The following is a 15,619-nucleotide window of genomic DNA, read 5'->3' on the forward strand; positions in this document are numbered from 1 at the left end:
GGAGACAGATTGGAGAAGGATATGAAGCTGGCGGATTATACCATTTTGGATCTCGTCCAAGGGTGTCTTGTGTTGCTGCTCTTAATCCTAAAGTGCTACATGATCGACTTGGCCATCCTCATTTGTCCAAATTAAAAAAGATGTGTCCTGAACTTAGTGGTCTCCAAACCTTAGAATGTGAGTCATGTCAATTAGGAAAACATGTTAGATCTTCCTTTCATAAAAGGTCTCAATCAATATGTAATTCTAGTTTTTCCATCATCCATTCTGATATATGGGGACCTAGTCGTATCTCCTCCTTTGGTTATAGCTATTTTGTTACCTTTATTGATGAATATTCAAGATGTACTTGGGTTTATCTTATGAAAAATCGTTCTGAATTGTTAGCTATCTTTACATCCTTTTTGAATGAAATCAAGAATCAATTTGGTCAAGTAATCAAAATATTAAGAAGTGATAATGCCAAAGAGTATTTTTCATCCTCCTTTTCTGCCATCTTGAGTTCCCATGGTATCTTACATCAGTCTACTTGTCCTCATACACCACAGCAAAATGGTATAGCAGAACGAAAAAATAGACACTTGGTTGAAACTGCTCGTACCCTTTTGCTTGGTGCCCATATTCCTGTCCATCACTGGGGGGATGCCATCTTAACTGCATGTTATCTTATTAATAGGATGCCCTCCTCCTCTCTTGATAATAAAGTCCCTTTCTCCATTTTGTTTCCTAATGATCCTCTCTTTCATACATCTCCCCGAGTGTTTGGCTGTGTATGTTTTGTTCATGACATGTCTCCAGGTCTAGACAAACTCTCCGCTCGCGCTCTCAAATGTGTCTTCTTAGGCTATTCTCGACTTCAAAAAGGATATCGGTGTTACTCTCCTGAAACTAAGAAGTATTACATGTCTGCCAATGTCACATTCTTTGAACAGACTCCTTACTTCTCTCCATCTGTTCAGGATGTTTCTATCCTCCAGCAGGTCCTTCCTATTCCAATGGTTGAGTCAAATAGCTCCACTGTCTTTGTCATTCCCAGTCATGATCACAATCCTTCTACACCTGTTTCTCCACATACTGAGATCATCCCACACAGGGCCCCAATGGATAGTCCACCTCCCCAAGACAATGGTGAATCTCCTACTTCAGATTCTTCTCCCTCGTCACCTCCTCCCACGCCTCCTGGTGCAAATGATTCAGCATGGCCTATTGCCCTCAGAAAAGGTACTCGTTCCACTCGGAACCCTCATCCCATTTATAATTTTCTAAGCTATCATCGATTGTCGCCCTCCTATTTTTCTCTTTTATCCTCAGTGTCCTCTATTGTTATACCCAAGAATGTGAAAGAAGCACTTGATCATCCTGGATGGCGACAAGCTATGATTGCAGAAATGCAGGCTCTTGACCACAGTAATACTTGGGAGCTGGTGCCCCTTCCCCCAGGAAAAAAGGCGGTTGGTTGTCGATGGGTGTATGCAGTTAAAGTTGGCCCTGATGGTGAAATTGATCAGCTCAAAGCTCGGCTTGTTGCAAAAGGTTACACTCAGGTTTATGGTCTTGATTATTGTGACACTTTCTCTCCTGTAGCCAAGATGACTACTATTCGTCTCTTCTTTGCCATGGCAGCCATTCGTCACTGGCCACTTCATCAATTGGATATCAAGAATGCCTTCCTACATGGTGATCTTGAGGAAGAAGTTTATATGGAGCAACCTCCAGGGTTTGTTGCTCAGAGGGAGTCTGGTATGGTATGCAAATTGCATCGATCTCTATATGGCCTCAAGCAATCCCCACGTGCTTGGTTTGGAAAGTTTAGCTCCATTGTTCAAAAATTTGGGCTAAAACGCAGTGAAGCAGACCATTCAGTTTTTTATTGTCAGTCTTCTCTCGGGAAATGTGTTTACTTAATAGTATATGTTGATGATATTGTCATTACAGGAAATGATGCTGTTGGAATATCTCAACTAAAAGAGTACTTGTGTAGACATTTTCAAACCAAGGATCTTGGAAGTCTCAAATATTTCTTAGGCATTGAAGTAGCGCAATCAAAAGATGGAGTTGTAATCTCCCAAAGGAAGTATGCTCTTGATATATTACAAGAAACAGGCATGATTGATTGTAGACCGGTAGACAGTCCCATGGACCCAAACCAGAAATTAAGGACAGAAGAAGGTGAATTATTCTCCGATCCAGAGAGGTATAGGAGGCTAGTTGGCAAACTGATTTATCTCACTATTACAAGGCCAGATCTATCCTTTGCAGTTGGAGTGGTTAGTCAGTTCATGCAGGCTCCATGTATTGACCATTGGAATGCTCTCATTCGCATTCTAAGGTATGTAAAGAAGGCTCCCGGGCAAGGATTGTTATATGAAGATAAAGGAAGCATTCATGTCTCTGGGTATTGTGATGCAGATTGGGCAGGTTCACCTATTGATAGACGGTCTACAACAGGATATTGTGTTTTTCTGGGAGGAAACATTATTTCATGGAAAAGTAAGAAACAGAATGTAGTAGCTCGATCAACCGCGGAAGCCGAGTATAGGGCAATGACATCACTAACATGTGAACTTATATGGGTGAAACAATTCCTTCAAGAGGTTAAATTTTGTGACATCCATACTATGAAGATGTATTGCGACAATCAAGCTGCTCTCCACATTGCATCAAATCCAGTGTTTCACGAGAGGACTAAACATATAGAAATTGATTGTCATTTTGTTCGTGAAAAGTTGTTGACCAAAGAAATATGTACTGAGTTTATTGGGTCAAACGATCAACTCGCAGATGTATTGACCAAGTCATTAAGGGGTCCTCGGATTGAGTTTATTTGTTCCAAGCTTGGTACATACAATTTGTATGCTCCAGCTTGAGGGGGAGTGTTAGGATATTTATCCTATTTTATCATCATTATAGTGTGTCAAGGGTTACCCTATTTATCATGATTATATTATGTCTAGGATTACCCTATTTATCATGATTATATTGTGTCTAGGGTTACCCTATTTATCATGTATTTGTGTATCAATTTATTCTTATAAATAGAAGATTGTGAGAGGGATCAATCAAGCCCTCTAGAATTATTTTACAGTTTCAATCTTAAGTATAGGTAACTAACAACATATGACATGATAGACCAAACAAACAACAAATATCATTAAGATAGACTTTGAATAGCTCTAATACCATCTCCAACAATTGTAATTATTTCCTACTTCTAATTAAGGAGGTTGACAATTTGATCTTTAAAAATACTATAATGTTGTTTAATAATGTTTTAATAGTTTGGATATTTAATTTATTTGTTTGTAAAATTATGTAGGTTAGCACTTCTCCTAGCTCACCAAAAAGTAGTCAAGTTGAGTTGGCTCAATTTTAGCTCAACCCATGTGAATTGAGTTGACTCACTTTAACACTTTAAGACAATAGTCACAAGGTCTTAATTATCTGAAACCAAGTCCCTCAATATCCTATTTTGCAACTCTAGCCGCAAAAGTTTTGCATGGTCATTTCGATCACCCAAGTTTATCAAAATTGAAGGTAATGGCTCCTAGTCTAAAACAAATTCAAGTTTTTTATTGTAAATCTTGTCAATTAAGAAAATAAGTTTGTTTATGCAATGAAAGACAAATATGAACATTTATTCATATGTATGCCTTTCTTCAAAGAAATTAAAACCAATTTAAAAAGATAATTAAAATTCTAGGTGATAATGACAAGGAATATTTTTCTACTTCATTTTCTTCATTCTTATCATTCCAATTATTATTACATCAATCAATCAACATGCACACTCTCCAACAAAATGGTATAGTAGAGCGGAAGAATAGACACTCAATTGAAATTGCATGCTTCCTAATATTGAATGCTAATAAATCCAGTAATCATTAGAGAGTTGCAATCCTCACTGCCTGTGTTTCCTAATCAATAGGATGCATTTTTCCGCTCTAGCAAATAAAATTCCTCACTCTACTTTTTCCACATTACCTCTATATCATGTCTCACCATGCATGTTTGGATGTACTTATTTTGTTCATAATATCTCTCCAGGTCTTGACAAGCTTTTTACAAAGCCTATTAAATAAGCATTTTGGAATATTCTCAAGCTTTTTACAAAGCCTATTAAATAAGCATTTTGGAATATTCTCACCTTTACAAAGGGTATAAGTGTTACTCTCCCACAACCAAAAGATATTATATGTTTGTAGTTATTACCTTCCTTGAGAACACACTTTTTTTTTGTCCTTCATTGCATTCTTAATCATTTTAACAAGGTCCTTCTTGTAACATCCTATGATCAATCGATGATTCCTACTTCCTCTCAAACTCTGTAAATGACATTGTTTCACCACCTCTTCTCACATACCAGAATCAAGCAAAAATAACTCCTTCATCCTTGTTTGAAGATCCTCTTGGCTTAAATACTCCACCACCATATTCTCATATCATGAATCCTTCATCCTCCTGCCTTCTCCTAACTCTGATCATGCTTGGCCTATTGCTCCTAGACAGTGTATTTGATCTACTCATGCTCCATATCTGTTTATAATTTTTGAAGTTATCATCATTTTTCTCCTTCATATTCCTCTTTTGTTTTGTTGTTGCCCTTCACCCTATTAAGAACCTTGTGGGTTGTAGATGAGACTACAGGTTAAGGTAGGTCTTACTAGTGAAGTAGATCATCTCAAAGCTCATCTACTAGCTAAGGGATACACTCAAATTTATGGTTTCAACTACTATGATACTTTTTCTCTTGTGGAAAAGATCAACATTTTCATCTTTGCTACGGTTGTCATCCCCCACTAACTTCTTCACCAGCTTGACATTCAAAATAGCTTCCTTTATGGTGATATACACACAGGTTAATCAAAAGCACAACAGTCTAGGTAGAATACAATGTTCTTCCTCCATATTATTTAATCAAGTCACTGAAACAAGTACATATTTGATTTATCTCAAAATATTAATTAGTTTTGCTAACTTCCAGAGAAAGCTTATCTTATGAAAAGTCATTAATTCATCAAAAATAATATCGACCAAACATTTGCTAAGTACTCGAGATCTGCTAAATATCACATCCCTATTATACTGTAACCACTCATAAAAAATGTTTTATATGAAAATTTAGTCAAGCATAAGTTAACGATTAACATACTAATGGTCTTTACTGACTGAGCACAAACATAACCAAAATGACTAGCAACAACTAAAGGTTAACTATAATTGCCTATGACTATTATATGTAGCATTGATATTGATACAGAACCAGTGTTCAGACTAGAGAATTGAAAACAATCAGGCTGGAGAATGATGGCAACTACAAAAAGAGGGTCAGTGACAAGGCTATACAGAAAACTAGAAAATGAATTACAAACTACAGAACTACAATAAAAGGAATGATACAACCAAAAATATCTCTTAACAGAAAAATGGATGACCAGATGAATTAACATTCTCCGGTTACCTACCTACTACAGAGGCCACTTGGTGAAAATATGCTTTCGCTGTTCATTCAGTCAAACTTGCCACGACATCATCATCAACACTCCCTAAAATGAGAAGAATCATAAATATCATTTATAGTTCATAGTAAATTAGTTCTAAATGACGCAAACAAATAAATGACATTTTCTCCCTTTATATTTTAAGTGTTCGCAATGCAACTCTTTACACTTACAATAGCATTGAGGGATCATTAATCATGCTGGTAGCTAAACAAGGGATAGCAGAATTAAAAATCCTTTGTCTACCAAAGAAACCAAATGATTTATATTTACCAATCAAATTTTAAAGAATGCTTGCTCCCAGACAAATAAGTAGGATGCATTGGCATCAACAATGACAAAGATAGTATAGCCTAGTATTGTAACCAAACACCACAAAAGCTTCTTGTTAAAGTTTTAGATGTTAAGTCACTTCTCTTTTATGCAGGTGACTTCACTGTATAAATCACAAATTTGAGAAATTGAATGAATCAGAGAAGCTTGGCGATGAGTTTTCTCACCATGAGGTATGAATATATCTCTTTGATCTTTATCTTGAATCTCTTGCATTTAAGTACTGGCTCTTTTCACTTATCTTGAACTTGTTCAAGTGGCATGTTCTACATTCCTATCTCTTTCCACCTTTTATTATCATTTGTCCTTTAATTTTTTTTTTCCAATGCAATTTAATTTCTGCAAGCATTGAAATCAATTCAATGCATTCATCATTTGGCCAAGTCTTGAAGCTTCAAGAATGGGTTTCATAACCACTTTTGTTCATGAGATTCATTCCATGAAATCCATATGACTCTAGCGTTGTTTTGTGATTTCATTACATCTTCAACAAATAGTTGTCTTGTATTTGAATTCTGCGTTTATTTTGTTGAAATTTTGCTTTGCTCAAAAACAGATTTCATCTTTCATGTGTTCTTCATAAATTTCTATGATCAAATTAGTTGAATCTACTTCATAGACCCTTGTTCTTTTCTAAATAAAGTTTTTCCTTTAGTAGTCTCAAACTGTAGCTAGACAATCATTTCATTCCTTCAAAAGTTTAAGGGAAGGTATGAGCTTATGCGTTTAATTTATAAGCACTGTAAATTTTTTCATAGACATCCAGTTGGAATTCACCTTATTGCCACATCAAAATAAATTAACAGAAGGATGTGGCAACATAAAAAATTTCATTTGGTTGTGTAAAAAAGTTTTACACTGATGCGTCAATAGAAATTAGACTCAAATCCTGAGCATGCTAATCTTGATTGTATTCTATTTTATTAGTCTGCTAGAATGTTTCTTTATAAGTATGTATTTACCCTAAATTAAGGTTATTGAATAATTCAATCAACCACTAAATGAAAACTATACCTGGATAACTAAGATGTGGGCTCCACTAAAGTAGTTCGTCCATAAAATGAGCAAGGATTATGTATCCAGCCTTATATGAATTTAGAAGATTAATAAGACCAGAAGCAACTTAGATCTAAGTAAGGGTGGATGCACACCCCAACTACCTAAATTTTCAAACAAACTCACTTCAAGGTACAGCGTTTTACATGATAACAGGATCCCCAAGCATACTTTTTTCCTGAAGCTAGTGCATAATACCCCAAACAATAGCATAAAATAACTGTAGCCTAAAAGTGAATCAATTAACATATTGAGTATGAAATAGTAATTTAGATTACTTACCAAGATTAACTTCAAAATTGGAGAGATCAAAATGCATCTCGTGGTCCTGGGTTGTAGCAACAGACGAAGCTTTGAACAATGCACTTGGAGTATAGTTAAGCTGGTAATTCACAAGTATTTGACCAAATATGTTGAACTTTTGAGCACTACTACAAGCAACCTCTGCATCAGAACACTTTTTGAAAACCACTCTTGCCCGGCTGCTTACTGTATCAACTTCTGTCTCAGCTTCCTTTAGAGGTCCAAAACGCCTAAACATTCTATTAAGGTTTGTTTCTGAGGGAACAGAACCCAATTCAGCAAAATTCATAACAAGTTCAGCAGGGGCATTCTCATTTATATAACCAGCAGGCTTTTGAGGAACCTCAACATGATTACTGTTAGAATGCTGTTTCCTGGAATAGGGCCTTCGACTAACTGGAACAGACTTCCCTTGCTCGGTAGAAACAAGTTCATAGTCCTTTTTACGGTTTCTCCGTGCTGGTTGGGTTGGTTGTGACAGTTGTGCTGCTTGCACTTCACTGCCATTGTCAATGACCCTGTCCGTCCAATATGTGTCACTCATATCTTCAAATTCAAATGTTTCAGGCAACCCACCTACAGGCGGCTGCTTCCTTTTAGTGCCAACTTGTTCTGTACAAAAGATATCTTTTACAGCATCATCAGCCACAGTTATTGAATCTCTGAAATCAGAGAAGAAACTTATAATAGGATTCAGGAAGCGATAATCTCCAAGAGGTTCCTGTGCCACCAAATGAAGTGAAGATAGCAAATCATCCAGAGATGAATACTCTATTGTAACAACCATACTTGACCTCTCAGCCTCATCAAAGGAAACATCGAATTCATTCCCATAAATGCCTTCAGTGCTACCATCTGTCCTCTGAGACCGGTCACCAGAACTCTTCACCACAGTGGGTGAACCAGTAAGTTTACTAGCAACCCTACGAATTCGGTCACCAATTAAAAATGACGGCTTTGTGGTGTTAGAAACTTTTGCAACAGAAATTGTTTTCCTTCCATCTTGCTGCCCAAAGTCATCACCATAGTGATCAACAGTCCTCCTTTTCCTAGGACGGCCGCGTGAAACAGGATTATCAGTTACCTTCTCATCAAACCAATATTCACCATCAGGAGCGTCTAGAGTCCCACCCATTAGTTCAGACAAGCTTCTTTCCTTTGGTGTTTCTTGCATAATATCCTTCAAGTTATGTTTCCGTTTGCGGCGAGAGCTGCTTTGGGATTTTAAATTTCCAGAACCCACTTGACCATCATTCTTGTAATTAATAGCCTTATTCTCATCACCATGAACTAAGGTGTCCATGTCATCGTCAAAACCTCCACAATATTGTAATTCTGGCAAGCAAGAGTAACCCTTGAAGCGATAGAATGCAAGCAGCTGAGCCTTAGCAATCCCAAGCTCCAAACGGTCAAACCCACCAGTTGGCAATTCAGATAGTTTTTTCAAGTACTCTACAAGCTTATCAGGTGAAAAGGTGCTTGCATTTAGAGATTCATCCACCCCATGTCTGACACTTAGTTCCGGTCGGATCCCTGTGTTTTCTACAGTCTGGAATTTAATTAAGTTGTAGGTATCTTTGGGTATACAAGAACATGATAGCCCATATTCTACTCGTCTTGTTACTTCATCTAGAGCACAATCTACAGCATTCTGAAATGACTCTGAAGTGCTCTGCTTTTCAATAGAAGAGAAATGTGTCCTAAAGGGTTTTAGCTGAGATTCTTCATTCCAAGCAAATGTTCTGTCCCCAAAATATGCTACCAAATAGCAGTCCTTTTTATAATGTTTCGTTGCCTTTTCAGACGAATCTGAGGGATCAAATATCTGCCCAGGCCACCATGGGTGGCTTCTCACCTTTCCCCAAACCATATTTGACACAGAAAAGTTGCTTTCCTTTTCTTTTGGCAGCAAATATCTTGCATGAGATAGTTCTGAATTCACAGCCTTCATTAATGATGACCGTCTCGTGACTCTTCCCTCTATTTTTCTCTGTCCAGCTTCAACAAATTCTTCAAGTTCCTGAGCTCCATTTGAACCAACCTGCTCAGACATGCCAGTTTGTACTTCAACATTTTGCCTAATATTAGAGTCATCATGGACTTTGTCCTTTCCAGCATCCATCAGGGCAAGCTTATCCTGGTCTGCAATTTGAGTGTCATCTACAATTACAGAAATTTCATTAGAATCTCAATTTTTCTCACTTTAGAAAGATACAAATGTACCTTCATCCACAGAATTACAAAGACCATTATCAGGAATGGTAGAAAATGTGTATTCATGGTTACAACATTTTTTACAACTGACTGAGCTGAAAAGTACCAGTTACCAGATCAACAGCGATCTTACCTTCAATATATGAAGTCTGGTTCTTTGTTTCAGTGCTTTCTGTCTCTGGTTGACCTTCGACTTCTACTTCTGTCCCCTTCAGCAAACCACATCCTTTAGCTTCAGAAACATCGTTGTTTAATTCCTCTTCTTTTGTTAAATCCTTATCAACTATTCCCTGCCCTGTGTCTGAATTCAGCTGAATAGACTCGGACGTTTGTTCTCTTTTAGTGCATTTTCTCAACCACTGTTTTTCCTCAGAAGTTGGAAGAGTCTCATCCATTGTAACATCAGTTCCACCAACCACTTCTTCTAGTACATTATTGGAGTCTTCATCAACTCTATTAATCTCCATGGGTTGTTCAACATCTGAATTTAACTTTTCCTCAAATTCAACTTTGTCACTGATACATTCTTTCTCAAATATTTTACCACTATGCATTTTAGCAATGTTCTTCTCTTCGTCTAAGGTCACACCATCTCCATCTCTTGTTGCTCCATTATCCTTTTCAGCACATTCACTCTGTACATTCTCTCCTTTTACAGAACTACCTGTTAACTGGCATCCTAAACCATCCTCACATCTACTATTTGTCACCTTGTGATCTGAGGCCCCCCCATCCACTACATTTGTGCACTCAACCCCAATGTATGCAACATTAGGATCTTCGATATTGCTAATTGCTGTCCCCACTTCTTTCTGAGCTCTATTATCGAAAACAGTTTCCTCCTGTGAAGATGCAACATCAACTTCACTACCAACAACTGCTTCATCTCTATCTTCCCTCCCCAACACCACATTATCCAATTCCATGGGCACATTCATTGCGGTCCTACCTTCCACTGCCACATTCTCCCTCCTACCTTCTTCAGATTCTACACCCTGAGAGTCCCCACCACCTACCTCTCCAGACCACACATCCTCCCCAAAACCCTCAACTGATCTACCACCACCCACTTCACCACTCAGCTCAGCACCATTTCCCTGCGTGCAAACACCATCTATGTACAAATCAGACCCCAGAACCTCCACCATTACATCCTTCCCATTACAATCCCCACCCTCTCCAACCAACTCTTCCGAGAATGAACCATCCATCTGAACCTCACCCCTATAATCCACAGACCCTTCTAGGGTTTCACCCCCCACTTTCCCCTCATGGTTCACTGCGGATTCTGATGTTCCACACAAACCCTTCTCTTGTTCCTCCATAGAGATTGTATCTAACAAAAATTAAAACTTCAAGCATTCAATAAACTATAAAAATCCAGCTTTTCACCCGGGGAATTTGGAAAAATGTAAATGACCCAGATGAAAAAAACTGCACAGATTTCTCCACGACGTACACCGAAACAAAGGGAACAAGAAACAATATTGCAACAATCCCAGAAAGGAAAAATAACATACAAATTCAACAGGTGATACCCATCAAAGAGAAACGAAGAAGAATAAAAAAAGAACACAGTTGGTACCAGGGTTAGATCTTGTTGTCACAGTGAAGTGTGCTGAGGGTTTGGCTGTAGGTTTCTAGAGAGAGAATGTTTAGAGAGAGAAAGGAAAGTCGCGATTCTTAAATCCGGATATAGTGCCTCCTTGTCCTTTTCGCTTTTCATCTTGCGGTTTCATTAAAATTACCTGCTGGTGTTGGTAATGTCCGTCACCATCGTTCGTCAATGTGCCACTCGTTTATTGGACCACGGATGATGGTAAATGTTGAACTATATAATATAATAATTAGATAAACTCTGTTTGGCATTTGGAATTATCATACAAGAATAAGCGAAACCTGGAATTCAGCATTAATGTTATACGAGGAACATTGTTTAAAATTAAAATTATTGTAAACATCATTAACTTATGTCAGGTAATTAAGTTAAAAAACATATTAAGTATATGATGTTTGGTCAATATTTATAATAACTGTCATGGTTTTGTATATAAGACGGTTCAAGATGGTGAAAAAAAAGGGGAAACATAATGTTATTTATAGCAACTCCAGATAGAATATATAGATAATGAATGAAGGAGTTTGATAGAACAATAAATAAAACAATTAAGTTTTGTATTTTGGATTGGTTTGAATTTAAAAATAAATAAATTTAACTTAAACCAATATGATTAAATTGGATTGTTCAATTCAAATAGATTAGATTTTGTTATATATAAATAAGCAAAACTTTGTTTTGAGAAAAAGAAAAATACATGTTTATCTAAAAATTCACAAATAATTATATATAATTAAATGAGATAAACAATTGTTTTAATTGTAATCTGCTTATATAAAAAAATTATAAATATCATATATAGTAAAAGGTACATTTTTTCAAAAATTTAATATCCTAACCGATGGTCATATTTTATTGTTAATTTGGATTATATTTGATTTATATTATTTAATTGATCCAAAATGATGAAAAATTTAAATTGAACTAGAACTTATTCTCATCTTTCTTGACAAGGGATGTTTCTTAGTAAAGCAAGAAGTGTTTGACTCAAAATGCATGAATTTAGTAAAGAAAGAAATGTTTGACTCAACAAGAAAAATTTAGATATTTTCTTTTAAAGTATTAATTGTAATTTCAAAAATTATTGAGATACACAAAATTTGATAATCTCTCTTAGTGGTTAAAAACTGACACAAATAAAAATTTTAACAACTAAAATAACAGTCAGATCTATATTTTAACAACTAAAATAACAGATTTATATATGTCAAAAATAGTATGTGACAAAATATTTTTAACATTCATATTATTGCTAGAAAAAATTAAAAAAGACTAAAAATGGCAACAACATTCACTCTTATTTGACAATATTTTATCATATTTTGACAATTAAAACTTATCACAAAACCTACCAAAAATTATTTAAATTAAAATTCCAAAATATATTCAATAATTTTATAACTAATATTTTAATTATTTGTTTTATTAAAATTCTTTTAAAAGATCATCTAATATGGCAAAGTATAAATCAATCTATTAGTACATTCATATAAAAAAAAAAGTTAGACTTGTATCAACATCATACTATACCAAATTGTTGTATAATTTTATTATAATATTCTAGTGAAATGGAAAATCTAAAGATGATAATGTTTGTTATTCTAAAAACACCATAAGTTCATCAATAGATATTAATAGCATAATCTCCTAGACAAATTGTTTTTAGTAATGGTTGTATATACTTTTAGGGGTGATAAAGCGCGTAGCCCAAGTGGACCGGCCCACAAACTCACTAGAAAAGCCACAAGGCAGGTTGATATTTTTAACCCGCTAATATGTTAAAGTCCGACCCGCATAACCCGCAGCGTAGAGCAAGACGGGACAGGACAGTCTGCTAACTCATTTTTACCTCCTTGTAAATGTGAATCATCAAGCAACTTCAACACACCTGGTTGTAGTTCTCACAGTGACATTAAAGACATGTATTATTGCCTTCCTCAAGGTCATTGTTTCAACCTTCTTGATTAGGAAGGTTGATTTTTTCACATCAAGATGCACCAAATCTAATGTTCATCAATGATAAAGGTGGTGATTAACACCAAAGGATCGTTAACGACGATAACGAGCACTGGGTGGGTCATCCCTTATAAAGGTACTACCACATAATATTAGTGACAACGAATAGGAATTTTTGAGTGGTGACGATCAAGGGCAAATTGGGGATGGACGTTAGCGTCAATGGCATCTTTCTCAGGGAAATCAAACCAAGGATCGATAGAGAAGACGATGGAGAGCTTGGTGCCAAAAATGAGAGAATTTGAAGGTGAAAGACAAAGGATAAGAGGATCAATGTTGTGTAGAGCATACATGCCAAAAATGAAGGGGAAGAGTTACGAAAACATGATTTAACATGTGATAAAGGTTTTTGAAAATTGTGGGTGTATTATGGAATAAGGAAGATGTATAGGAAGAACAAATTGGTTTAAAAAAAGTCGTGTGAGGATGGTGGAGTGGGGAGAAAGAATAGTGGAGAAGAAAAAAGTGATTAGGCTTGCAGTCCATTGTTAGGCATGACGAGTTAGATTTTTTAGCTAACATTCTTAAAGTGAGGCAAGACAACTTGATGTGCATTTTGTAAGGCGAGTCTAAATGGTTCGAACTGACTCGCATTACTATCCTACTTTTCTTGCAAATGATTTCATTATGAAACCATTGATTGATATCATTAAAGGATCCTTCCTTACAAATGATTTCATGTTGAAGCCTTTGATTATCTATCATAACTTGTTCTAATTGCTCATTAAGGTTTGTGTGAGATCTCTTTATATAATGAAGTTTATCTTGAATTTTTTTTTCTAACTTGACCTTCATAGCTTCGTTTCATGCTCCATGCTAACAAGTTCTTCATTGATTCTCAATTGAAAGGACAAAGTGAGCACCTCATGAAGCCACTAGTGAAAAATAAGATATTGAAACAAGATATAAGATCGGTTGTAGCGGAACCGATTTAATTAAAAACATTGTGACATTTTTAAAATTCTAGGAAGTATATTAGATCAGTTGTAGCGAAAATTGATCTAATATGTATATATTATATTAGTTGATCTAACCGGGTATGGTAAATCTAATATAGTCTCAACGACAACATGAAACCCTATTGTTTTTTCTCTTTTTTTCTTCCCTCACACGTCAACGCTGTTATTATGCATTACGAGTTATTTCTTCTTGTTCCATAGGTCATAGGTGAAACTTCCAGGTTTCGTCATACGCCACCTCTGCTAGCCATCCTTGGTCAAAAACCTTGCCATTGTCATATTTCCATCTCCGACAAACTTCAACCACCATTGATGTTCACCGTAGCCATTATTATCTCCTTTTGTCACTTGTCATTCCTTCTTCATAGTAGTTGCCTTAAGCACCTCCTTATTGTGACTTACCTCGAGTTCGAACTACTACACGCACACCCCACTTGGATTCATCTTCACACTTCTCTAGTATTGTCATTGGATCTCGCTTCAACCACCGCCACTAAAGCTCACTCCCATTTCCAGCAAGACCATTGTTTCTAATGCAAACGAGCTTCAGCTTCACCCTCATCCCCTTTTTATTTATTTAGTTCTTTCTCGATTTGGGTTTATTCCAAGGGTGATTAGGGTTGATTGGGGTATTCTAAGGGACTATTGAAACCAAATGAAGATGTTGAAGCAAATAATTCCTTGCGATGACTTACATTGTTTATGAAGTTTAGAAAATTTTGTTTAATTGCTTATGATGATTGTGTAATTTTCTGAATTTGTTTTCTATTGGATATCATACACGCAATTCGGCTATGAGGAAGATTTTTTTGCATGAAAAAGTAGTGGTAGAACTATTATATGAGCATTAAGTTTTGTCTTTGATTGAACGGGATAATTCACCAGCTTTCTTGAGGGCAATGAAACCAAGGCTTGGTAGAGAAGACAATGGAGAACTTGGTGCTGAAAATGAGAGAATTTGAAGGCAAAAGAGAAATGAAGAAAGGGTCAATGTTGTGTAGAGAGCGTACATGCCAAAATGAAGGGGAGGAGTTATGGAAACACGATTTAACATTTGATAAAGGTTGTTGTTAATGGTGGGTGCATTATGGAATAAGGAAGATGTGTAGGGAGAACATATTGGAGTAAGATCATATGAGGATGGTGGAAAAGACCGAAGAAAAAAAGTGGGTCGGCCTGTTGGCCCACGAACCAATAGTTATACGAGGTAGGTCAGAATTTTCAGCTTACGTTCTAAAAGTGGGATGGGGCAACCCAGCTCACAGTTTTCAGGCCAATTGTGCGGTGGGCCTAAACTAGTCGGGTCGACCCGCATTATCAACCCTACTTTCCATGGAAATGATTACATCTTGAAACCACTAATTGATATCTTCAAAAGATCCTTCCTTGCAAATGATTTCATATTGAAGCCTTTGATTATCTATCATAACTTGTTATAATTTCTCATTAAGTTCCTTTTAGGTTCTCTCTATACAATGAAGTTTATCTTGAAGTTATTCCTTTTATAACTGACCTTCATAGCTCTCCTTCATGCTTCATACTAATCAAGTTCTTCATTGGCTCTCCATTGAAAACATGAAGTCAACACCTCCTTAAGCCTTTTGGAAGCCAATTTCTTATCT

At 36.2% G+C, this 15,619-nt stretch overlaps 1 protein-coding gene across 1 annotated transcript; it reads right to left on the minus strand.

The window, feature by feature from the left end:
* Positions 1 to 5,191: 5,191 nt before the first annotated feature.
* On the minus strand, positions 5,192 to 11,134 carry LOC108326185 (uncharacterized). Its single transcript, XM_017559519.2, has 4 exons — positions 10,990 to 11,134; positions 9,538 to 10,740; positions 7,170 to 9,350; positions 5,192 to 5,543 (listed from the first exon to the last, which is right to left on the minus strand). Exons 2-4 carry the CDS (start codon positions 10,727 to 10,729, stop codon positions 5,503 to 5,505), a joined length of 3,414 nt encoding a protein of 1,137 aa, XP_017415008.1. The 5' UTR covers positions 10,730 to 10,740; positions 10,990 to 11,134; the 3' UTR covers positions 5,192 to 5,502.
* Between the last annotated feature and the right edge of the window lie 4,485 nt (positions 11,135 to 15,619).

Source organism: Vigna angularis, chromosome 3 (genome assembly GCF_016808095.1).
Source record: "Vigna angularis cultivar LongXiaoDou No.4 chromosome 3, ASM1680809v1, whole genome shotgun sequence".
Taxonomy (NCBI): domain Eukaryota; kingdom Viridiplantae; phylum Streptophyta; class Magnoliopsida; order Fabales; family Fabaceae; genus Vigna; species Vigna angularis.

What these genes read in the sequence shown, in the direction of transcription:
- LOC108326185 (XM_017559519.2), bottom strand. Translation starts at nt 10,729, where the DNA reads ATGGAGGAACAAGAGAAGGGTTTGTGTGGAACATCAGAATCCGCAGTG. An exon ending in CCAGACTTCATATATTGAAG is followed by an intron (nt 9,351 to 9,537) that starts GTAAGATCGCTG and finishes CTGTAATTGTAG; the next exon opens with ATGACACTCAAATTGCAGAC. An exon ending in CAATTTTGAAGTTAATCTTG is followed by an intron (nt 5,544 to 7,169) that starts GTAAGTAATCTA and finishes TTCTCATTTTAG; the next exon opens with GGAGTGTTGATGATGATGTC.